General features: G+C 35.4%; 1 protein-coding gene across 2 annotated transcripts in view; it reads left to right on the top strand.

Annotated features, from left to right (window-relative positions):
- The window catches only part of CPNE8 (copine 8), a 101,427-nt gene that overhangs the window by 12,607 nt on the left and 62,479 nt on the right, over positions 1 to 26,341 (top strand). For both annotated transcript variants that reach the window (XM_068930782.1, XM_068930786.1), the window contains exons 2-6: positions 1,207 to 1,247; positions 5,707 to 5,753; positions 13,923 to 14,026; positions 18,372 to 18,411; positions 22,019 to 22,095. In XM_068930782.1, the coding sequence (XP_068786883.1) occupies positions 1,207 to 1,247; positions 5,707 to 5,753; positions 13,923 to 14,026; positions 18,372 to 18,411; positions 22,019 to 22,095 (309 nt within the window). The remainder of the gene's footprint in view (positions 1 to 1,206; positions 1,248 to 5,706; positions 5,754 to 13,922; positions 14,027 to 18,371; positions 18,412 to 22,018; positions 22,096 to 26,341) is intronic.

A 26,341-nucleotide genomic window follows, 5' to 3' on the forward strand; every position in this document is an offset into this window, starting at 1 on the left:
TAGTATTTTTGTTTGTTTACTCCGGTATGCCTTTCTTACAAAGGCACGATATTCATGACTTCTGGTCTGTTGTGATGTCTAGAACCTTTATTTAATATAACTGCTCTATATCCAATTTTTCTCCATTTTGCATTTTTGCTGTTGATTAATATCTAAATTAAACTTACTGCCTAAGCTTACGATCTCTTTCTTACCCTTGTTCAATGTTTTTTTTCTTGAGATCATTTTTCTAATTTGACAATATTATTTTAAAATCTGCTTCTTTAAAACATTTTTTGATGATGAAACATTGATAATTGTATTCTGAGAATGTCTTTCTATTCAGTCATGCTGCAGCCGTTCTTGTTCTGTAATAACTTCTTCTAGATGTAATGGTAATTTGTGTCTTTGTATGATTCTCAGTTGACTGAAGTGTGGCTTCTATATTGGGACTACATCATGTAACAAAGAAAACCGTTCTTACTCCTTTTTCCTCTTCTAAGATTCTTAGAAATACCCTGTTTTTAATTTACATCCTGTTTATCTTTTAGTCTTCTTTTACCTTACTCATCCTTGACAGGTTCTTACAGGTAATTGCTGGTGGCTCTGAGATGTCTGACTGTCTTGTGATAGATATTCGTCAGATTCACCAACTTGAAAATAATTATTTTGTCTAGAGGCTGTGCTATACATTACAGTAGGTAGCCTGTGAAGAGGAATTTACTCATAGCCAAGATCCTTAGAAAATTATACTAGTGATTTAAGTGTAATGCTCTGGAAGATACCCAAGTCTTGGTTCATCTGGCCTTAAAAGCTTGAGATCCATTTGGAAAATTGGTTCAGGTAAAGATCTATCTCAAAAGATGTATCTGAACTTTTTAGGTTCTACTAGCATGTAATCTGTGGTAGACATTTGTGATTAAAATTATTTCTGTTTGTGATGTCCCTGTGTATTTAATGTGCTTGTCCTCTGTTGCTTTTCACTTCATGATATTGGAGTACTTGAGCTACAGTCTGCTCAAATCAGAAATGTATGACAAAATGAAAGGTAAGAAGACTCAAGTGTTAGTGCTGACTGCCTCCAGTTAAATCTTGTGCGTGAAAAGGGAGAAAGCTAAGCTGATTCTCAATCAAAACTGTTAAACATATGTGCACTGGTACCTTATTTGTATCTTTCACCATTTGTTTAATAAATTACTTTTCTCTCTCTCTCTTTTTTTTTAACAGAAATCTTTTGGACAGAGACACATTTTCAAAATCTGATCCGAGTAAGTATAGAATATTTTATTGTTTTTCCTCATCATGTATAGCAAATGTCTAGACACTGAATTAAAAATTATGGGATGATTGTCTTCCATGCCAATTAAGTACCCTTTGCCTTTGTGACAATTGTTTAAAATAGCGCTAGAAGTGCTCATAGTTTCTGTTACAGGAACTGGAGTTTTAAAGGCTCTATGTTCCATTACTACTTCAGTGAGTTATCTGGTCCCTTTTTTAGCAAACAACCTCCATTTACCTGAATGAATGCAGAAATATCTTTTGTCTTTTTGAAAATCTCTTGTCCTAGATCTCGTTCAAAACTAGTAAGCAAACTCCTAGATAGGTTTAATTTAAACCTTTTTTTTGCTCTTGCTGCTAGTACATGATGTCTGCTAATCTCAGTGTCAAAAGCTGGGAAATAAAATTGCGTTAATTTGTCCTTGGGAAGCATGACCTTTCTTGATATGAGGCTTGTAGATAATATGATGAGTTATAGGTTCATATTTTCAAATATGTGAGAGAATGACACCCATTTTCCCCTCAAGTTTCGTGAATGAATGACTGCATCTTAACAAACTCTCATGTCTGTATGCAGTTTCAAATTCACTGAATTTGCAACCATCAAATCTCACACTGTAGATTAGTTCTGCATATGGAGGTTCCATTAGATTTGACTAGGTCAATTCTGATATGCTTTTCAAACGTCAGTGCACTCATCTAGGGATGCTACTGATGGCAAAAACCCAGTTTTATCCTCCTAGTATCTTGCTCAGAGGGGGATACACATTAACACAGTTGACACCCATGTCCACATAAAGAGACTTCTCCTGAAACTAAAAATGAACTTTTGATTTCTCCAGTTCTCTCTGGAGACTTATTTTGCCTTTTTTGATACTATAGCTCCTATTCAGTATTGATTCCAGTTCTGACCACTTCCCTGCGGTCTAGAAGATTCATGCCAAGAGGGACCTGGCAGTTTGCCAACCAAGAGGCAAATTACGAACGTAGTGTAGAGATACTAGATGTAGATGGCACAAACTTGGATGTCTGTATTCATGAAGTATTTTAAACAAGTTTCTTACTGACAGTGCTTTGTCCTCAGTGTTGTCAAAGGAAGTCATATATGCTGACTTACTGTTGTATTTGGATCATTCCACATTTCCAATTTGGAGAGCTTTTTCTTTTTTTTCTAGGAATATTTTAGAGAAAACCCTCTTTTTTTTTTTTTTTTTTTCCCCTGTGGCAGAGATGCAAAGAGGCTCCAGGAGATTAACGGAGACATCCTTTGGCATGTCTTTTGTTTATGGCAGTGGGGCAAAATCCTCCTCCTCCTGTGTGCTAACCAAACTTAGCTCAGAGGGTTATACAACAGTGGTAGCAGCACCAAAGTCGTAACTGACTATCCTCTTCTTGTGGAGCCCCATAACTGCTGAATAGGACAATATAAAGTATCTGATGTGAAGGAGTGTGAGGGTGAAAACTATTCTGCTGGAGGATTTTGCCATAGAAGATAGTAACTAGAGAAGACATTCATGACTCTTAGAATACAAGGACCTTCAGGAAGGTCTGCCTAGAAGGTGTAGAAACTAGGCATTGAAAAGTATCGGGGAGCTCCTCCTAGGGCTGGGTTCAGGATTATGGAAAGATTTTGGTAGCATGGGACAAAGGCCGACTTTGCTATGGCTAAGACTTTCTTGAAGGGGAAAAGACAGAATTTTTTAGTTGCGTTTAGGGGCAGTTTGGATATAATAATAATGCCCAAGCTAAAGGCGAGCATATGTGCGTTGAATGCAAGAGGACCAGAGCAGAGTAAAGGAGGCCCGAACTGTTATGGCAAATAAGAAGGGGACACTGTGCAATATTTTTGGGAACTAAAGATATAACTTAATGATGATCTTTGACAGTTTCCACCCATTTCTTCATTGAAAGATTTGATTGGCAAGATTTGATTCTTAAACTAGAGAGGTAGTCACATCCCGGGGTGTATCCTTGGAAGCACTGGGGAGCCACTGGGAGGGGAGGGGAATAGAACTCTACTGATGTCTCAGCAATGAAAAGCTGATAGCTGACAGCAATGAGGATAACAATGCTTACTATTAGTCCTCCAAAGGTGAAAAAGGAATAGAACTATTTCTAAGACATTGTGAATGCAAGAAGAAAATGATAGTGAACTGACCATGAAGAAGCACAATTTGGAAACTGGAAGGTCTCTCACAGGGAGATGTGGGCAGCCTTTCAGAAAATAAGAATGGAGTAAGAGAATGAATTAGTTTCAAGATGAATCTTTACATCTTTTTTTTAATCCTTTTATTTTGTGTGACTCCCACCTGATTAACCGTAATAGGGGACTAAAGTTGTCATTTTTGTTTTAGTCCTTTTGTTCATAGCTGTTCTTTTATGGCTTCACAAATTGGGGAGGTAAGGTAGTGTCAGGATGTTTCCCTTCCAGAAATTTCATGGTAGTGGCTACATTTTAGTTGCATTGTTACTTTCTTCTCCTTAATACTAAACCTCTTATGTTTTAATATTATTTTTGTTCCACAGGTGCAATGCACAATTGTTACTCCAATTACTGTCTTAACACTAATACACAGGACAGGATGCAGTGCAAAAAATAAGGAAATAGTTGGTGAAAAATGACTGTTTAAGAAAAAAATATAAAATACAAATACTTGTATAGTAAAAAGAGCTTATTATCTGTAAAGAATGGATTTTCCTCCAAAAGAATCTCAGTTGTTATCGTGACTGAGGTTATAGATATGAGCAATTTGTCATTGTAAGCTTAGATGTAAGGTCTTGATAAAATGGACAAAATACAAAATTATATCCACTTTTGAACTTAGCAGGGCATTTGTTCCCTTTTTTAATCTATGTAAACTTCCCTTGGTGACATTTCCCTCTTCTCCTGGATTACCTTGGCAGATCTTAATAGGAGCAAAGGTTAGTCAGACGTTCACTAACCTTCAGACGCTTCTATAATTAATTTTGTAGATTCCATGTCACCCTTTTTTCTCACATTTTCCCATATAAATCCATTCTTTTTGTAATACAGTTCATCAGACAACTGCAAAGAGTGCTGTAAAAATAGGCTTGTTGGTTTTGATTCAGGAACCAAAGTTAGGAGCATAGTTGCCCAAGGTTTCATTTAGAGTACATGGAGAAAGAGAGGCATCTCTGGAGAATGGTTTTGAAGCTTTTTTGTAAAAGCTGATTTTTTTTTTTCTATAAGACACTTTATTTAAAAAACTTGACGTGTGTTAACATTTAGCTTTTAAGTCAAACTAAAATATTGAACTTGCCTTTTTTATGTTCTTCTTCTTATTCCCTATTGCCTAATGCTTATTTGATATGGAGCAAATACCTTCCCAGCAGAAAGAAAACCTAGTTTGGAGCTTTTGTTTTTGTTTTTGTTCTTTTTTCAGCTAGGTCAGTTGATGATTCCGACTTAACTGAGAATATAACCAGGCTTCTACCTTTATTGTTCAAGGCTGCAATCCAAAATATATAATAATATATTATATTTAACCTTCATCTAAAAAATAACGATTGGGACAGGAGAAGAATTTACCAGAAAAAAAGAGTTTGCATATCTGTATTTTCATTATTTAGGAGAGGGTTGTATTGACAGTTTTGAGTTAAGACTACTTTATGGTTGTTAGCTGCAACTAATTCAAGACTATAGAAAATTTAATTTGCAATACTCCTTCAGTACAAATAGTTTATACTCATCCTGGTACTTAAAATAGTGTGTAAAAGACCTAACTATAATCACTGTACCCCAGTCACCAATCCATGTGATGGAAGCGGCATATTAATGTATAGTGTGTTCTGTGTTGGAAGAACAGATGCCAAAGGAGTGAAGCCTGTGGAATTATGCTACTTGATCCTTCCAAAACAGCTGAGGTAGACAAACTTCATTGATTTCATTTTTTCATTAGGATTTAGCTAAAAAAAACGGGTGCATTTGTGAATACTCAAATATATGTGAATTATTTGTAGTAGAATGGAGAACTTATTTTTCCTTTTTCTCCTTTTATTTCCTCCGTTTCTTTCCTAGCAGGCCCTCATATGTTTTTATTTTAATTCCTGCATCTCTTCAAGGCAGCATAATTTAGGGTAATCATGCATTAGATTAACTAGGGTAGTCAGACCATCCACCTTTAATGAAGCCCTGGTTTTTTTTCCCTCCTAATTTTGCAATTTGGGATAGTCAAGTGATTTGCTGGAGGTCAGGCATTAAGTGTCATCTCCCGTTTTTGAACCACCCTATTTACTAGCTCGTTGCTGCAACAACTAGACCATACTGTCACCTATATGTGTAGGAATATTGAAAACTGAAGGCAAACATATTACTATTTGATTAGCCTAGTTACTAATTTCAACAGCACGATAGACTACAAAATCAGTTCATTTAATTTAAGAATACTTTAAATTTAGAAATTGACCTAACATTTCTTCTTTTCACAGTCTGTGTTTTGTACACACAAGCCATTGGAAACAAAGAATGGAGAGAGGTAAGATACATGTGTATATCCTTACACACACACCCCCCTATGTGTATATGTACTGTTCTAGTCTAAGCTGTATCTAAGGCTGCTCATTTGCCCTAATGGAAGAGGGAACATCATGGCTTATAGAAAGCCAAGCTGAACAATTGTAGTCCTACATTACCAGTAAAAAAATCAAACAACTCAGAACTTTATTCTCAGTTTCTGTATCTCATATTTCCATCAGGAAGTGAAAGCAAAATAAGAAAAAATACACAAGCTTCCTGTTTTCTACTCTCTCTGACAGAAATGAGGTCAAACTTACTATCTGGACAAGGTTTGTAAATATGGAGAGAGAGGAAAACACTAAAGCAGTATAAGATCTATAGCAGGATTTAGCAGTGGTTGTGTTTAGTGTCAGCAAAACTGACTTCTAGGTGTGGTAGGGACCTACTTTTCCTATATAGTGTTCAGGAAAAGTTAGATGCCTCTGAATACGCTATACACCGGGCAACAAGGGAGGCAGAATATTATGTATGGTTAGCTGCCTTACAGAGAGGCCATAGAGGAGTGAATTATCTTACTATTGTTCACTGTAAGAAAGAGGACCTGAAGTCTTGATTCTTGTCTTCAGAACTGATGTTTTATGTGATTGTCACTGAAGGGGCACAGAAACCAGACCTCTTCCTTTCTGTTTGGTGTTCCTGCCAGTTGCCTATGTTTTCCCTTTGCTGAAAGGTGGTAGATGTGGATTTCAGTTCTGTCAAGCTAAAGGAATTAATATTGTCTCCTGCTTGGACCAAAGCTCATATAACCAGGCTAATAGGTGAAATGCTGTGTGTACTCTATTTGTGGTTTTTAATTAAATTTCTGCTATCTTTTGTTCTGAACTCAGTGTGTCTTAGGCATCCTCTGACTATGCCTACTGGATTGTGTTCCTCTGATGGTTTGTGTGAAGAAATGTCAGTTTCAAGACCTACATGGGAACTTACTAATCTTCACTAAAGTGGCAGAAATAGTGGACATGCACAGAATTCTAAATGTTTGGATAGGTAACTCTAAAAACAAGGGTATCTTCAGGCATTCAGGTGCCTAAGTGTAGTTTTGGTGTAGTTCAGTAGTCAAGCCTAGATCATCATTAAAGCATCCAGATCCTCCTGTGGTCTAAGGCAAAGAGGTTTTTGTCAGAAATTCTGGCTTTTGTTATTGTCTAAAGTTGGTGTGTAATTTTGTGGAATTTTCATTTTTTTCTGGTGTAATTTTAAAGTAAATATTAACCGTTTTCCATATGATAGAGGGGCTGAGTCAGGACTACATTTTATATACATATATGATATTTATACCAGTGATAAAATGTATGGTGGTAGGTGGAAGATTAGTTGTTGTGTACTGTGAGATGGGTAATTTCATATCCTTATTTTTTGTGCTGTCTGCTGTGGTGAATGCAGTAATACTATATTTTTCAATAAAATTCTGTGTACGTGTCTGTTTTTGCAGCATTTAGACATGTATTTATAATACCATAAGTAATATTATTATAATATATTTAATATTTAATATTTATTTAATAGCGCATAGAGGAGGAAGGCATCTGGAATTGTTTGGAGAGGAGGAAACTGCAAGACATGTAATAAACCCCTAATGATAGGTGTAGACATTAAAAGATAGTGTTCAGTCATGGCAACGTACTTTACATTGTTTCTGTTCTGTATGCTTTTATGCATAGTTGTCTTCCTTTATTAGCCTAATTAATTTCTTTTGAATGCTGCAGAAAATGCTTGAGGATCATAAACATAGCAAATCATATCATGATCTCTGCAATTTTCCCTAGCGCTCTATGTTAGCAGCATGCTTCTTTTTCCTTTCAGCCAAGATCTTAATTGATTCAATTGTGGTATATGATCAAATTGATTCAAAAGAATGGTTAAATCAAATCCTTCATTTAATTTCTGGGTAGATATTTTCTGGGCGTTGACTGTGGTTTGCCTGTAGTAAGGTTTCTGATGTTTTTACCCAGTTTTATTCTTGCACACCAAATCCTCAGCAATAAATTAAAATATGTGATTCCCAATTTAATAAGATGTTGCTTTTCAAAACAGTTTATCTGTTACCACTTACAGTGTAATCAGGTATATTCATTAATTTAATTGGCAACAAATATATCATCAGAAACTGAGCTTTAGTTTTAAAAACATTTACTTGCCTTACTTTTTGATGACGCATTTGAAATATGGCTAAGTATAACTTATTCTTATCTGCAGAAGCTGTAAATAAAATTTAGGAAGAATATAAATTTCTTCATTTCAAAGAGGATCTTAATTCTGAAACCAAGAGGGAACCCTTCAAAGGTTAATGATAAGTAAATAATACACATTGGTGAAATACTCTACCAGCTGCAATTTTCCTGGCAATATCTAGCGGTGGCAAGTGTTAAGGAACTGCTTAGGGAACGAGGCTTTGAGCCTCTGGCCCACCCATTGTAAGAAAGCATTGGATGCAAATAAAATTTCTATACCTATTTAGAAGTCAGTTCTCTTGCTGGTCCTCCTCATGCTGACTTCCGGCTTCATGAGTTGCCAAATCTTACTTTATATCCTCAGTAAATTTCCATTGTTTCTTCTAAAATTGGTCATCGTGGCTTCCTATCGTCCAGGCCTTTCTATTCATTTCACATTTTCTTTTCACATTTTTTTTAATCTGGAGGAGATATGCTGGAGATAAGGAAGGAGAATTTGTTTTGAGTGAGTCATCAAGTTGAGAGAAAAGAGGTCTAGGCAGGGTTGCAGTGGAATCCCAAGACAGCAAACGTGGCCAGTTCATAAGGAAATGAAAAAATACTCTGTCCTGAGCTGATGAGCAGTACTGTGTACTGTACGCTGTACAGTTCAGCAGCAGAAAGACTTCTTCCTTTATGTGCTCACAACATCTTATTCAACCATCCTGAATTTTGTTTTACGTTAACTCTTACCTACCACAATAGTTTTTCATTCATCCACATGGAATTTAATCTGCCATTTTACTGTGTGATTACTCACTGATAAATTTTGTCTAAAAGTCTTTGTACTTGTTTTTAGATGTCGTTATCTTGTGTAATTCTGTAAAGATCCATTCATTTTGCCACTTTGTTTCTAGTCCTTGTTCCAGATCATTTAGGCATATGTTGCACTGCATGGGTCCATCGCAGGAGCTTGTTGAGACCTTGCAAGGAATTTCCCTCCAGTAGGAAAACTGACTGCTTGTACTCATATTTGGTTTTCTATTTACTAATAAATCAGTAAATTAGTACATTTTTGTAATAAATTAACAGTTATTAATAAATGATAATAATGACTATCAAATTATATTCATAAACTGATCCTCAAGAGAATCTCCTCCATGTTAGGTAGTTTAATTGATTTTGTTAAAGGATCCCGACAAAACATTTTTGAAAATTCATTTGCAATTCTCATGCATTCAGTGTAGTGTAATATACTTCTGAGGCACTTCATTTTTACGAAAGAAATGTTGTTTTTGCTGCAAGTGAGCACTTAATCACATGTCTGGTAATTATGCACTTCACTAGAACTTCTACCAGTTTCATTACCTTTTGTACCGTAATAAAATAGGCCTGTGTAGATTTCGGGGGCTGCCCTCAGTGAAAATCACAAAGGCTACGTGATTGATAATCCAAATTTATTGGGATTTAGAGGTTTTTTTAAGAGTAGTGGTGAAAGTTTCTGTGGAACAATGGGCTTGTATCTCCTTTAGCACAGGGACATGGCATAACTAGGAATGTAGTTGATAGCAGTCCAGTAGAAAAAGTTTCAATACAAAGAAGCAGAGGATGGAGAGTACCGGAGAAGCCTACACTGTTGCAGTTGTGAAGAAAGAATAAATCTTGCAGTTGCTTGATATTCAGTCGAGTGGAAAGCTTTCTCGGGGATATTTCTTGAATGAATGAACTGTTCGAGGGGAATTAAGCTATTTGGAATACAAGAAGTCATCTTCTTTCAAGGAAGTCACATTTCCTTTCAAAGAAAAGGGTTAATGAAAAAGTAAAAGCACAGGAAGACGAGGAATCCTTTCTGTTTTTTATATACTTATGATTGTAGAACCATCTGTTAAAAATGGTTACTAAGAAATCACCATCATCTGTGTATGGAATATACATATCTCATGAGCATGCCTGCGTGCATGTATTAGAGGAATATTATTGCTTTTCTGCTAATTAGAATGAGTTTATATATTGAAAACATTACTTCTCCTTTGGGTTAAACACACTGCAGTATACTTTATGATTATAATTTTTCTACAGTGGGCTCATCAGTCACGGAATCTTTTGTTTGTTTCCTTGTAGTCTTCGTAATTCTAATGATTTAAGACAATTGATCATTATTATAGAAAGGCTCAGGTTACTGTTATTGCATTTCTTCCCCCACAATTCAAGTCTCCTGTTTGTTCTACTCACTTGTAGTGGACCTAGATTAAAAACTTTGAAGTTAGGATTATCTTTTATTGTGTGTTCATATACAGTCTCGTGCATTGAGCTTCCAAGGGAGAATGTTACTTGGAGTATCCTAAGGAATTTTGGGAAGTCAACTAGATCAGAGCTGAGAACATAGTGTTAACTTAAACCATTCCTGTTCTTCAGTTTCCTGGAATTGTTAACAGAATATTAGGTTCTAACTATTCACCTTTCAAGAAAGGTGTTTAAAAGTCAAAAGACTAGAGAGAAAAATCATGACAGGATTAGATAACATATGCTGTACTGAAAAACTTGAGCTCAAATTATTTGCGTGATTAAAAGGAATTAAGGATAATTGTGATCAGCTATAAATATCAACAACAATAACATATTTTATAATGGAAAACATTTCTGCCTAACAAAGATATGAAAAGACCCAAAAGATGGAAAAGGAACTGAGATAAAATCAGGCAAGAAACAAGGAGTATATTCTTCCGAATTAGGGTAATCAGTTACTGGAACAACTTGATTGCCATTGTGGTGGAACATTGTACATTTCAAAAAGTAAGATATGATGACATACTAAGAATTATTCTTTAGTTTAATCACAGCCATAGCATTGAAGCAAAAACTAATTCAGAGAATTCCTAAAGGAAAGTGGTTGGCTAGACCTTCATTACTAAAATAGTTTCTTTGCCTCTTCTAATTGAGAGGTATGGAACGGATATTGCACTCACCTGACTTGCTAGTCTTTTTGAACTCTGGTGTTAAGATGAAGGTTATGACTTTCCATTAACCTCATAGCCCCTTAGGCTGGATAACTAGATGGAGATGCTATAAAATTCGAATGACTACATTAAAAAAAAAAAAGCTTCTGCCAGGAAAGCCTTTATTATGAGTGAGCAAAGATTCTCTGTCTTGGGAAATGCAAAAAATGGATTTATTTTTTGATTTTCTGTGTTGAATATTTATTGTCCTTTAAATAGTTGAGTTGATTCTGTTACTCTCCTGAATGACATTTCTAAAGATATTTGCTTGCTGGCCAAGTTAAGATTTTACCTTTACGCAACTGTTAGTGGGAGAAATTAGGCCATGAGGAGAACTAATTAATTAGCAGCTATGCTGTTAGTCATAAGTGACTGGATTATAGAAATAACCTGTTCTGCTTAAAAAGGCTATAGTTAATAGGGAGAATAGATTTTAAAAGATGGTATTTAGTTTACCTGGAAATGTAGACTGGTGATTTTTAATGCCCAGTATTTTAGTATGTCATCTGTAAGGTAAATTTTAATAATAATTTGTGTAGTTGTAGATATTGCTGCATATTTCATTTCATGAGCTGTATGAGCTTCCAGTTTTTCCTGGCTCCAATACTGTTGAATGCTATGAAGCATGCAACTAACAGTGGAAGATTTTCTTTACTAACATTGAGATTTATCTGAATGGAGGTGATGAAGGTATTTAAAAATTGGAAGGCTTCTCTTCAAAGGAAAGAATGTTTAGCCCAGGCAAGTGTTCCAGCCACAGGTATTCCCATACAAAGGCTAACTTTCTACTGCTGCAGACTTGGACGTTATAGTTACCAGCATTGGTACAAGAGAGTGCTTTTGTAGCATTTTGCCTGTCAACTTTATTTGATGACTTCAGAGAATGCCTTGAGCAATTTCTCAAGACAGTGACTTTTTTCATCCCAAACAAACTGTAAGCGTCAAATTATTTGTTCATGTTCTGATCTGTTTCCAGGTTCTTGTGCACTAAATGCCAGATCTCTTTTGAGATATTCAGGGAGTTTATTTTGAGTATCCAGTCTCTCATTTCACTCGGGAAAACGTCAAATCAATTTCTCCTCTCCACTGTATGGTGCTTGCCTCCTTCATGGCTGTTGTTTTGGCTTAGGAGAGTTTTAAGAAATATAGTGATTGCTAATGATCCTCTTTTCTAAAGAAGTTGTGTTTTAGGACACGTTCAGAAGCTTTCTTGCACAACATGTCAAAGTTCCAATGAGATCAGGAAATCATTATACTTATTGTTTAAAAAGTTATGTAAATTCTCAACAGAGGGGTATGCCATTGACACTATATGTTAAACATTCTTTTTATTTGGAGGGTATGTGGTTCATTAGGAAGATAGTTTTGCTTCTCTGTCTTTTATAGGAAGTGCTGGGATATGGAGATCTCTGAAAAAGACTGTCCCAGTTAACTGTAGACTGCAGTAGAACATCTCAGCACACAGAAAGTGAAGGTACCTGACAGGATTGAAGCACGCTCTGTAAAGCTGCAAATCACCATTTTATCACTTCTGAGGATTGTTCTTGTTTCTGAGACCTCACAGAGCTGTATCTTGAAGATCTGTTAATACTTTTGTTGAATGTTTTATTACGCTGGAGACCTTTGTTTGGCAAAGCATTCATCCTCCTAGATTCAGTCCCTCTCCTCCAGCGGATCTGTGTAAAGGAATGGTGCTTGGAGTCCCTTGCAGTTTGAGTGCATGTATGCACAATCATTTGAAGGGGAAAAGAATGTTACTGACGGTAGTGGAGACATGAATAACGTGCTTGGAGTTCTTTGCCATTTTATATTAATAGGAATTGAGCAATGAAAGGAAATTCCTGAGCTTTGAGAGGAAGTGACAGAGTATGCTCTGTCCTTTCATACCATGTATATGTAAGTATGCAGGGTTTGGGATATAAGGAGGTGGCTCCTACCTGAGGCTTAGGAGCTCTGTACAGATTACAGTAGTTAAGTTCACATCCTTGGTGTGGATGTATACCTTTTTAGAAAACGCATTTCCAAAACGTCCAGTTGCAAGAAAGTAACTGCCTTTATCTTTCTTTATCCATGTTTACTGATTTAATTAAGTCCTGTCAGTGAAGAGGTGGGCAGTCTTTGACTCATTCAGAGTTTGCAGTCCCAGATTGCAATTTTGAAGACTTCTTAAAGATGCTCTTTCAGTAAAATGTCAAGCACCTTTTCAGAAGGCTGTATTGAGTTATGTCTTGATCTGCTGACCACGTAAGATAAAATTAAATGATTCTTTCTGTAGTATCTCCTTCTTTTTTGTTTTTTTTCCGATTCAGACATACAATATCTTGAAACAAGAGCAAAATTATTTCTCTGATATTTTGTAATCAGTCATTTATATCTATGAAGTTTATAAATTAAACTCAGTTGAAAGTTACTTCTTTAAACTCCTCAGCTTGAAGAGGGCCAAGGCGCTCTTCCTGTAAAGACCAAGAAAAAAATGGCAATTTGCAGAAAGGTCAGAGAAAGGGAAGACGGAGAGAGCTGCACTGGAGTGAAATAAGGGCTACATAATGCAAGAGTTGATAATGCACTTCTAATGGAAGGCTATACTCTCTAAGTGTATTCAAAGATATCTGAAATAAGCAGTATATGTAAGATTTTACTTGATATTGCCCTTTTTTAAGGAAAGAGTGGATTTTTTGCTATATGTTTCGCAAATGTTTGTGGATTCTGAAGGACTTTGGGTGCTGATTTTATATAGGTTATGTCATACGGTGTAGGTCATGCACTGCTCTTCATCTAGAACTGTGTGATCTCCTACCAGTCTATCTTCATCCACAGATAACTGATCTATTCATATGAACATAGTCATTTTCTCTTATGACATCTATTTAAGAGAAGTTTTCAGACTCTTTCATATCTCACATGTGCTATTTTCTGTGATATGCTTATGTAATTTATTATAACGCATTAGAGTACTTGCCTTAAACTGATACTTTTCTTCTGCAGTTTGGAAGAACAGAAGTAATTGATAATACTTTAAATCCAGATTTTGTGAGAAAATTTATAATGGACTACTTCTTTGAAGAAAGAGAGAATCTGCGATTTGATTTGTAAGTTATCTGTCTTTGAGTCTAATATTAAGGTCTTTGTAAACTTACTAATTTTTGTGGAGCACAAAGTTAACTTGAAAAGAAATAGGGTCTGTTGACATGTAATAAATTAATAAACATGATCGATTTAACATTGCTTCCTCTGAAATATGTAACATGATAATAACTGAATTTTAAGAAACTGATAGGTGTTAACTAGTCAAAGTATAATCATATGCATACAAATAGAAAATATTTAGAAAGCTAGGAATGTTAAAATGTTCTTGCAGCAAAGCCAAGCAGGCATGAACAAACAGTCCAAAAATAAAATACTGTACATTTAGTGCAGAGTCAGAATTTTCTTTAGTAAAATAAATAAATGGCCATGTGGATTTAAGTAGCCTGAATTTTAAGATGTAAAAATGAAGGCAGTTATTCTAAAAGTGGATGACTTTTGACATTATTCCAAATATACTCATTTCTATTATGTTGGTGGAAATGGTTTGATTTCCACTTTATTCAGTGGAAAATAGAACTGAGAGTTGAGTCACCAGGTCACCTTGCCTGTCACATATTACATTTCACCCCATTCTTATTATTGCAGTCTTTGGAATAATCAAACTTCTCTTGTTTTTTGTTTTGTTTTATTTGTTTTTGTTTGGTTTTGGTTTTTATTTTTTTCACATCCTCTTTTTTTTTTAGTAACAGTTCTTCCTAACTTTGCCCTATGAGAAAGAACCTGCAGTCATACTGGAATTCTTTATTCTCTATATTGTGCACAGTAGCCATAATTTTTCTTTGGATGCTCTTTTTAGTTGAAGAATCCTTTTCCTATTTGTTTACATTTCCTTTGCAAGATAGACTTTAGATTGAATTTTGCCAGTCTTTATCTTGTATTCCTCTGATTTCTGCCTTCATGTATATTTCTTTAAGTTGATTGGTTCTTCAGAAAGATTTAGAAAGGTTAATGTGTGGAGCTAAGTTACTTACAAAATAAATATATCAAGGAGAATACAGTGTGGTCTACTTTCCTATATGTTCTAATCCTAAAGATTGAGGTCTTCTGATATGCTTCAGGGAACTTCGACAAATCTTACTCAGGTGGTTCTTATAATAGTAATATGCTATAGTAATGTCACTTCTCAACTTTAAAGTTGCTTTGCAAGTTTGCCTTCATATAGAAACTGCATTTATTGCACTTGTGTTTTGTAGCTATGAAAATAGATAGGGAAAGATTTCATCATTTACCTAGAATCTCCTAGGAAGTTAGTGGTAAAGACATTTTTAAATCTTCTAGACTGTAGTCCCATTGCGCTATTTGCTTACCTGAGTAGTTGCTTCAGAACAGCTCTGACAGTCTATTCATTTTTTCCAGAGTTTCTGGAACACAAGTCTACCTGTATATTGAGCAGGGTATAACATAAAATGTCAGTGATTACAACGGTGATGCTTTTCCCCATAGCAATGGAAGAAACAGTATGCTGCCCTTAGATATGTCTCTATGTTAATAAGTTATCTATGATGTTGCTGGTTTTGTTTTTGCTAGCAAGCTGGACAGAAATACTCTTGAATGGCAACATTCAAGAAAAAATAATGGTCCATTTTTCTATAGCTTTGAGTGCCTTTTTATAGCATGCCACGGTGCTACCTAAGTTAACAAATACTGCAGAGATGAGTGAGAAAAAATGATCCATTGTATTCAATACACAGGTAGAAGCCAGCTGTTTTCCATCTAGACTTGAACTTTTTCGGGGGGCAAAATGGATTACTTGATGCCAAGATAGTTTACAGTCTCCTTTTAGATGGCCAGGCACAACTACTTTTATCTTCACGATGGAAGCTTGGTGCAAATTTTATTTTTGATTTTTAAAGGTTAGACATAATGTCATTAAATCTGCTGGGTGTAATTGTTGCCTGTCATTTAAAATAAATTTAAATAATGCCTAGTCACTTTGTGAAATAAAGGCTTCCCCTTGAAGTTTAGATATAGCATTTATGAAACAAAGACACAGCTGTGACTCTGTAGGAATCTCCATTTAGTTGTCTGCTATTCTTCACGGGTTATGTGTATGTTATGGGAGGAGACAGTGTGAAAGAAGAGAAGCAGAAGAAATGAACCAAAAAGAGAAAGCTAGGCTCAATCTAGGCAAGGCAAAGAAGGTCTATAAAGAACTTCTGGATAAGTGCTAGCTGAAAAGAACTTGAACATAGGGGAAAAGTACGATCTTCTGTTTGAGTCTTCCTGTATTCAGAGATATAGGACTCTATTTATTTACAAAAAACTGTAAACAGCAAAGTTACTTTGTATGTTTCAAGCAGATCTGAGTGTTTTCTGCTGTTATTGCAGATTTCCTGCCTATTCTGAACTGAAAGCTGAATAATTTGTGGTTCATCCTTGCCTGCAAATGACGATATAACCACAGTCTGTGAATTTACTTCAATGCCCTTTAATTGTGATAGAGAATCAGAAATGTTGTGGAGTTCGGAGTTAAAAATATGAATCTCGTATAACTGGTCATCAATTAGAACTTTGATGTAGATCAAGAAAGAAGCATTATTAGAAAGTTTACTTTTTTAAATTCCTCAGCAGAACTGTATACTATAGGTGGCCAAAGTGTTATTTTTCAAAGAGAAAGTCCTCATATGATACCTATTCTTGGGTCTTGGCAAGAAACAAGAAGGCGGCAAGTATATCCCTGATTTTTGGTCTTCGAAGGTACTGATACATGAGCATGAGTCCTTTCATACACTCTACCTCCCCCAGTGTCTCAGCCGCCTTTCTGTTTATATCTGTTGGTTTATTACCACTTGTGTCTATGAAGTAGCTCTTCGTTTTAGCTAGCCCTCAGGTCAAATTATTCTTTTTTTCCGTTCAGTTTCATCAGACAGTATGCATATATTTTTTTTTTAACTCATCAGCTAATGGCTTTTATAGTCGTTCTTTTGTTTCTGACATTTTGACTGCTTCCAAAACTTATTTGTGCTGCACCCCACATCCAGGCTGGGGTTTTAATGGTACATTGTTTTGGGCAGCTACTTTATGGTATTCCTATCCTCCTGATTTCTTATCCGGTCCACAGTGCATCCCAACAAACAGCTGTATCAGTACAACCAAAGGGATAGTACCATAGTATGGAAACACCCAGTAGAGACTGGGATGGGGACTAGAAGTACTTTTTCAGCTTGGTTGCTGGTGTTGAATCTGAGTTTAAGATTTGATAGAAGTATTACTAGGGATTATCTGATAAAGATGGAAGACTGAAAGTATAGAAATTAGTAATGCTACAAGAATTCTTTGTAAGTTTTAGTTTGGGAATACTTTCAATAAACCCCAGTGAGGTTTAGGTTTGGCCAAATTTGAGAGTATTACAGCTCTATGCTACTACAAATCCACAGTGCCCTTTTGATACCGATCATTAATCATTCTCACCTTTTATACAGAATTAACTAATTAAAACAGATTGTTTATCTATATGTTTATGCCAGCACATACTAGACAGAAGCCCCCTGGTAACTCGCTATCTTGCTATAAATGACAGAAATGCTGAGTGTTGACTTTTTGGTCCTTTGGTCACTGTTATATCTCTGCAGTTGAATTAAATAGCCAAACATGTTACTGTTAAAGTATCTGTATTTGTTTTCTTGTGTTCTATTTATTACATAGAGTTATCCACTGATCAGATTAATGAAAACAGTATTTTTGTCTTGTGTTGTTGCTCGTGTCTTGTACTAAGATACATAAGATAATGAGATTAAATTTTTTTTTACGCTAACTTTAATTCACAGAATCTTTTTTTGTAAATCTGACTTGATAGTAGGAAAAAGCAATGGCATTTTCTGGCTGGAGGAAGAAAGAGATTACGATAAAGAACTGAAAAGAATGAGTCAGACTGTTGCTAAAAGCAGTTTGACCTTTTACTGGTTACTATTATGCAATTAGTCAAACTATTGAAAAATTATCTAACAAAATAATTCACAGGTTGGTTTAACTTCTGTTAAAAAGATTAATTAAAAAATTTACAAATTTAGAAATTAATTAGATGAATATTAAGTGTTCTCTTTTGTTCTGGCTTTTTTTTTTTTTTTCAGTTTGCCTTGTTCAGCCAGGAGTATAACAATATTTTTTCTTACTAGCCTGCACTTTGTAGAAAATATTTCAGTTAGCTAGTGAAAAATAATCATCCTAAAATCTATGATGCTGTAATTTGCATTCCGTATTGGTGAGACTTATATTCATATATCCTTTTCTGTCAATTTCACAAATTTGCATAATCAATTGAATAGGTTTGATTTTTATTTTATGTTGCCTTTAGCAGCTCTGTCATCTGGCAACTCTCATGTAACTTTCCTTTTTGTTTTTTTAAAGCTACGATGTTGATTCGAAGAGCCCTAATCTGTCAAAACATGTAAGTGTTTTCTGGTCATTACACTTTCTTGTGATGAAATCCTTATACTTTCCTAAATCTATATATTTTCTTTTGACTTTAAGTAATAGCAGATACATAGAGACAAGTACAGAGATTATGCTGTGCTTATTAACATATACAGTGCTCAGGAGTATAATTTTAATGGGACATTCCTCCTGTTAAGGGCATATTAAACACATATGCATTTTTTTTTGCAAGTTTATGCCTTTTCAAGTGTTTGATATGCTGCATCTTATGGATACTTCTCTAGGTCCTAAAAACTGTAAAACAGCTTTTGGCTGTGTTCAGATTCATGTAAGTATAGAAATCTTATATGCTTGTGATGTCTTGAAGTGAAAAGGATTAAATAGTAACTTTAAAATTTAGAGACACCAGAGTACAATTCAGAGGCTTCTGAGTGTGACATTTTTATTACTAAATACAGAGAGGTTTGGGGAGGAAAACCTCTAAGAATCTGGAGCATAAGTAAAGAGGATAATGAGAGGAACATTGTGTACATGTGCTTCATGCTGAAATGTTACAATTTTTTACCTTTAATCTCCAGTTGAATCCTTACTGTAAAGATTTAAAGTCCATGGCAAACTGTCTTCCATCTCTGTCGTCATGTCTTCTGAATAACCACAACATTTCCTGGGAGAATGTGGAAATAGAAGTCCTGCCTATACTGTCTTCAATAAGGATTAAGCCTCATCCTGGGCTTCTGCCCAAGATTGCTTGCACTTCTTTAGTAACTAATCTATCTTAATTGTTTTCTTTTTTCCCCAAAACTTAAGCCTTAGTATAAAAATGTAAGATAGTGTATTTTCAGACAAAAGATACAAGATAAGTTGGTTAATATAGAAATGCAGATATACATATAAATACATAACCTAGATTTCATTCTTTGGTTAGTGGAACAGGAATAGAAAATTTGAGTATCTTCCTGAGTCTGTGGTAAAACAAACCAATGAGAAAACAAACCGATGTCCTTCTAAAAAACTGTCCAAGTAGATCCTGAATTACGTATTTGCCTATTATGTTCTAATTAATACAGCCTAGCCATACCTGAATGCATTAGATCCTGTTCTTTCAACAGTGCCAATTTGTTGAAGTCTTCAAGCAGGAAAGGAAAATTTCTTATAGACATTAATATTAAAACCTGTTTTCTTCCATTGTCTGTAAGAGGAAGTCTATACAGTTGATGTAGACTTGGGTTTTTATGCTGAGGACATCCAAACTGTGCTATTATGAACATGAAGGAGAAAAGGGCTGTGAGAACGCTGCGAAAGATGATAGCTAGAAATGCTTGCCTCAACCACAGCAATTTGTCTAGATTATTTCTTGAGTGTTCAAGGTTAACCTGCTGTTTTTGCTGCCAGCTTCTTGTGTCTCTTTCCTAAAGGTCTTAAGAACAGGCAGTTAGTAGGTAGGAAGTGAGCAGAGCTTTACTCGTATTCATGCCCTGGAAGGTTGGTGTTTCCAAGAAATGTCAGGCCAACAGTATTTACATAGATCAGCTAGACTGCTCATGTGTTAGGTGTAGTGCTGTGGTGTGAAATAAAGTCTTTGCCTAAAAGTAGCTGATGGCCCATTCCTCTGGAAGTACTGGGCAGTCTCATTTAATAGTTGAACAGTTTAAGGATTTGAAAAAAGGCAGTCTGAAGAATTTCAGTCTCAGTGACTGAATTTTGGCAAAATTAGAAGAAACTGAAATGGGTTTTTTAAAGGAGATATGAAGTAGCCTTAAGAGTAGGGAGTAAAATTGACTACCTTAGACACATTCATGGCAACTTCCAAATTTTTAGAGTATTTTCTGTATTTTAGATGCAGAGTAATAAACAATTGTAATTAGTGACAGACCGTGGAACTTTACAGATATTCATTGTAGAAACTCTGCCAGAAACTGATATAAGGTTCTGTGAGGAAAAAAGAAAATCTTTGACCATGTGATTTCCATATGGAAAATATATTTTTGAATATGCCAATCCTGATGATTTTAAAAATGAAAGAGTAGCTGAATATTTTCTAATGCATTTTAGCCATTTTAAAAGCCTTGATCTTTATGGAAACATTGTCAGAATTGACAAGCACTTGCAATTCCCAGTACAACCATACCCTTCTGAAGCGCTGGGTCTTCAGTAGTTCTGTTATGATCTAGTTACTATCCGTATTTAATTTATATATACGTGTGTGTGTGTGTGTGTGTGTGTATGTAACACAGACCACTTGTGCAGTTTTGTTTTGTTGATACTTGTACTTCCTTAAGACTTCTTACAGTCCTCACAAAATATTTTATCTCATCGTTTTAAGAAAGCAAGCTCTTAAATATCATTTTTGATACTTCTGTTAATAGTTATTTACTTTTTGTCATAGTACATGTTTGTACCTTTATGCCAGTCAGTGAATCTTGTACAGTAGTTACCAGCAAACCAAGATGCACTTACTTTAATCTGAATGCTCTTTTGTATCTTAAGCTGTGTGGTTTAATGCTGCAAAGTGTTTGACAGCAAGAGGGGCTTAAGCATTTCCTGTCTCTTGGCCTGTTGTTCTCACTCCAGCACAGTTTGGGTGCCAGTGTTTCCAGATGCTGCCCACCTTCGTCGAACAAAACTCTGAATCTGATCAGTTAATGCACCTTGTTAAAAAGATATATTTTTGCAAGGTTATTTTCCTCTTTTCATGGGATTAGTGATCAGATCCAAATCACAATATGGTCCCCTAACTAGCACAGCTGGGAAGTTGGCACAGAGATGGGAATGAGTGGCCTGTGGTACGAGAAGAGTAGGGACCACTTCTACTGATACTGCTATTATAATCTGTATCATAGAGTGCTATATAGAAATTATAGTATCTTTATTCTCATTACTGCTTGTGAACAAATCTCACATGCTACTGTTACCACTATTGCCAATGATGCTGGTAAGAACAGAGCTAGCAAGCTCTTCTCGCTTGCAAGATAAGGAGTTAGACTACAGTATACAATTTTCTTCAGTATACATAACAACAGTTTGAAAACACATTCATATTTTTATACTACTTATGTTCATGCAGATGGGATATGAAGATTACCTGATTTTTAGTGTGATAGTTTAAATTATAAAACATAAAAATAGCCTGTCATTAAGGCAATGCTTGCCAATAGTTGTCAATCCAGCCTACTAATACAGACCCTGCACTGGCTTGAATTCCTGTCAATATCATTAACCTTTAAGAAGTTGGTAGAGTCAGTGTAGGATCTCTTCATAAAAGAAAAATTTATTAAAATGCTGCAGTCTGGTAAAGAAGCAGGCGTGTTGCTAATGCTTAAATTTTTCCATCTCAATTTCATGTCTGTTCTTGAAAAAGATAATATAAAAACAGTAAATTAGGATTACTTCTGTAATTGTAGTCTAGTGTAAATTAGGATTACTTCTGTAAATGTAATCCAGTGTTATATAAAATGTGTATAGCGAGTCTGTTTTAGGATGCGTTATTGCCTAATTAAGTTATTAAGGCATATTGTTCAATAGATGTATTGTAAGTTAGTAAAAAGCCTAGGTGAATGGGAAACCAAATTTTTTCCCATGCGAAATATGAATTCTGAGCTTTATATGTTACTACTTTTCAGGATTTTTTGGGACAGATGTTTTGTACTCTGGGAGAGATAGTTGGATCACAGGGAAGCAGACTGGAAAAAACAATTGTGTAAGTATGTCATTCTTGAATTTTGCATGAATACATAACTGCTTCATGAGGTGAGGTTTTTTTCTTTTGCTCTGAGGTGTCTTGATATACAGAACTGACAGATGTGGCTTCTAAGAGAAAGTAAATTGTCAGGTTTTCTTATGGACTGTTGTAATTTAAGTCTCAATTCGGACAATTATCAAAAGAGTTGACTCATCCAAAATTTTTGTCAACCTCACGTCTTATTTTAGAAATAATTTGAATATATCATTCTGTAAAATATTTTTCTCACTTTGTAAATAGTTTGTTCTTCTCAGTCTGTGTTTCAGGATGGTCTTGAAATAGAAGCAGTTTTGGTTATGGTCATGTCATTGATAAAATTAAATAATTGACTTCTGCTTCTTAAAAAAAACCTGTCCCCAGTGTTTTAACATGAGCACTTATTCTCTCGCTATCTTCTGAATTTGTATATTTTCATATTTAAATAGTTGAAGTCAGAATTCTCTATGATAAAATCACTTTTCTGGGAAAATGTGAAATCGCTGTTTAACCCTGATGTTTCTTAAACTTTACATCCTACTTGGCGCCTTTTAATTTTTTTGGATGGTTTCAAGAACTGGGAAAATATAGATACTTATAGTGTTATTATTATTTATTTTACTTTATTTTCTGAGGAACTTCACCCAAGTACTTAGGAATGCCTATAAGATGTTCATAGGTAGGGATATTCAACCTTTTTATACTATACATAGATTGAACTAGAACTTAGTGCCATATTCTGAATAATGACTGAATAATTTCTGTCTGTGGTTGAAGTTCACTCAGTGGTGACTCCTTGCCAAAGAAAAGTAGCCATCTTATCTATGATGCCAAATGAAGCGTTAGATTTAATGAATCCATATCTCAAAGGATCTATAGATTTGAAATGTGAGTAGATGAGTGCTTCCTCATTTGAGAGGTTAAATAACTTTCATCTCAGATTTCTCAAAAGTATGTCCTCTCCAGTTGAGAGGGCTTGGTGTCTAAGTGATTGCACTGAAATGTAATTGTCATTTTATTTCTTCTAGAATATTTGCTCCCTCTGTACTTTAATATGGATATTTTGGATACTATATCATCTAAATCTGCTAAATTCCTTTGTCCTTGGTAAGGAAATAATAATTTTATTTAGCAGATCACAAAATTCAGCTGTTGTGTAATAACCAGTCACACCAAGAATATTAAATGAAATCACAGTTTTAGTTCAACAAAAAATTAGTTAAAATAGATATTCCTTATTAGAATCAGAGAGGCGCTTCTATAAGCAACATTTCCCTCTAAAAAGTACGTTATTTGTTTTATACTCAGAACCTTTTCTCTTCTCCATGGATATGAAATTATGATGTAGAATAAAGCTGCAAAGGGCCATTCCTTAGGTGTGCCCATTTATGATACAAGTAATAGAATCTACCTTTTCATTTTATGTAACCCCCCTCCAGTACATGTGGAGTACCATATTGCATTGATTTAAATAGCCATTCGTTTACATTGATAACACTGAACATTTACAGAATCTTTTGGTACTTAATGCGTCTTATAAAAATCCTTAAGATCATATGGGATGCTGTTACAGATGCTGTTATCCGAGCAGCGTAACGCAGTGTAAAACAAACTAAGCACTGAGATAACCATATCAAAATAACGCAACCGAAACACGTTCAGTCCTGCAGGTTAACACATAAAGCTTTATTGCATTTTATTCAAGCATCAGAAAAGAAAATCCTCACTATGTATTCAAAGCCAAACACTCTTACTTTTATTTCTTTTATTCTTGATAATACCGTTCTCAACCAATCAGGCAATCCAAAGTATCAGGTATTTTCTACTTATCCTGCTAAATTTAACAAGAACTTGCATATGATCAACAGATTTGTCTCCTACTGAGAAGGTTTTGATATTTGCAAGCTGTTCTTCATAGGGAGATAACAAATATTTAAGATATTTGAACAGTGCTTGATATTCTATTCTAAAATATGTTGCAGTAGTTAAAAATAATTTACAATCTAATTTGTAAGCTAAATGTGTGCTACAGATTTGGGGATGACACACTGAAAACAATCATGTAAAGGCCCTCCTATAATTATGCCCTTCAAGCCCATTAGCCTGCACTAAATTTTGTCTGTAAATGTCTTACTTTCAATCATTTACCTTTTGTACAAGAACAGTTGTATTAGCATGACAGGATGAGGTGCAAGTATATCTACTTTCAGAAGTGGTACAGCTATATTTTTCCCTCAAGAGACTCTCATCTTCCCGGAAATTATCCTGAAATGGATATTTACGTGTTTTGCCTTCCTAGATAGAAGGTACTAGTCACATTTATCACTCTGAGCAATACTTCTTTCAGAATCTGCGAAGTGCACTCTCTGAATTGCCTTTAACGAGAAGACAGAACCATTGCATCGCTTAATAAGCATTCTACACCAGCTATTCACATATGATTGCCATTGCCTGTTAGTTAGGCCATACTGGAGCCAGCTGGCCTATTTTGGGAAGTTCCTTCTCCTATTATCTTGTTGTCAACATAATTGATAGAAAACTCTCTGACCCCTGGAATAGGGACTCCCTATATGCTTCTCCTATCCTCTGATCTGCGGTTATGATTGTGATTATGACTGCCAGAAGGCTAGTTCTGTAAATTCAGTGATAAGACTGCAGATTTTGGAATGGTCTGAAAAAATGTTAGATTCTCTGCCTCATTGCAGTTTCAGCTTGCAAAATTACAGACTCCATTTACCCTCTCAAGTTCAAATTCCTGGAAAAATTGTCATCTCTTTCTGACTTTTCCACTGATTCTGGAAAGGTCCTCCTTTCAGGCTTTGTTAAGGCCCAGGTGGTCTTCAGACTGCCCTTTTGCATTTCTGTAGGTGCTGTAGATGTGATGTCTCAGTCCTGCGGAATCCCCTGTTCTCAGGAGCGGGTGGTCACTCCTCAAGGCTGTAGTCTATCTAGAGACATGTCGATGTTTATTTGATAGTGGCTTTGTGTTCGGTTCCCCTAACAGTTCTGTGTTCCTCCGAGCCTGTGCAGTTACTTTGCCATCTTTGGGCATTTTCTCGTTTGCTATAAAGGCAAAATCTCTCATTCCTAGCTTATAGTATCAGAGGCCTCAAGTGAACCTTGTGCTATAATGGCTTCTGCCAGCAAAGCATTTTAAACTGCCTAAACAGAGGTAGTCACTATAGAACACCTACAGGTTCTGGGCCCTCAGAGCAGTAGGACCCACTGATATATAGGTCTTCCTTGCATTTTACTTTTCTTTATTCAGTTTGCACCCTTTTTACAACCAGACTGGCATATTTTCTGTATCTGAATATCAGATAAGTAGCACGAGTGTTAGACGGAACTGACAATGGATATGCAATATAGATGGCCTCATTATACCTCACAAACTCCAATCCATAACCTTTTCCAGAGACCCTTACCCTGAGAATTTGGTTTTCCTGAAGATAAACACTATATTGTCACTTCAGTGCTACAGAATGGATTCCACTGCAGCTAAGGCCAGAGATTCTCCTCAGCTAAAGACTGGCAGTGATGCCCCGTTCTGGGTTTAAACAGATAGCGCTCTTACATCCTCATATTCAAGATAATGTTAGTCAATATTTGCCTGTCACTTGGAAGGATTGGGTCTGTAATGATTATTCTTGAAATAATATTTTTTTGTACAATGATAAAAACAAATTGACTTTTCTGGAATTTTCTCACATGGCATCAATGCTAGTTGAAGGTCTTTCCATTTGGCTTATCTGTTGCTACTAAAGTTTTTGTCAGAGTGCTAATACTACGTTTAAGGATTTTTTTCATTAATATGTGGCTTGTAAGGAAAAGTGTAACGGAATGAACTCCTTAGTCACCCAGTCTTTTTTCAAGCTTGTCGTCTCAAGACAAGTGTACAAAATTCGTATTTAACAGTATCACAAACTGTAGAGGTCATTTTATATTTTCAATTCCTGAATAATAAGGGCTTTTTTTTTTTTTTTTCAGTAGGGTAGTTCTGTGCTAATCTTGATATTAAGCATTTCACCTCTTGGCCAGCCATCACGGCGAAATTTCCTTTCCTTTATAAGGCATATTTACCTTTGGCACCTTAGTGATACATCAAGCCAAGCCTTTCCACAGATGCTTTCAGATATGATTATGCTGTAAGTACTTTTCAGAGTTATATGTACTCAGCAATCAGGAATTCCCTTCTTTTCTGATATACACACCCAAATATGTTCAAGGA

The sequence above is a fragment of the Struthio camelus genome, chromosome 1, assembly GCF_040807025.1.
Source record: "Struthio camelus isolate bStrCam1 chromosome 1, bStrCam1.hap1, whole genome shotgun sequence".
In the NCBI taxonomy this organism is placed as follows: Eukaryota; Metazoa; Chordata; class Aves; order Struthioniformes; family Struthionidae; genus Struthio; species Struthio camelus.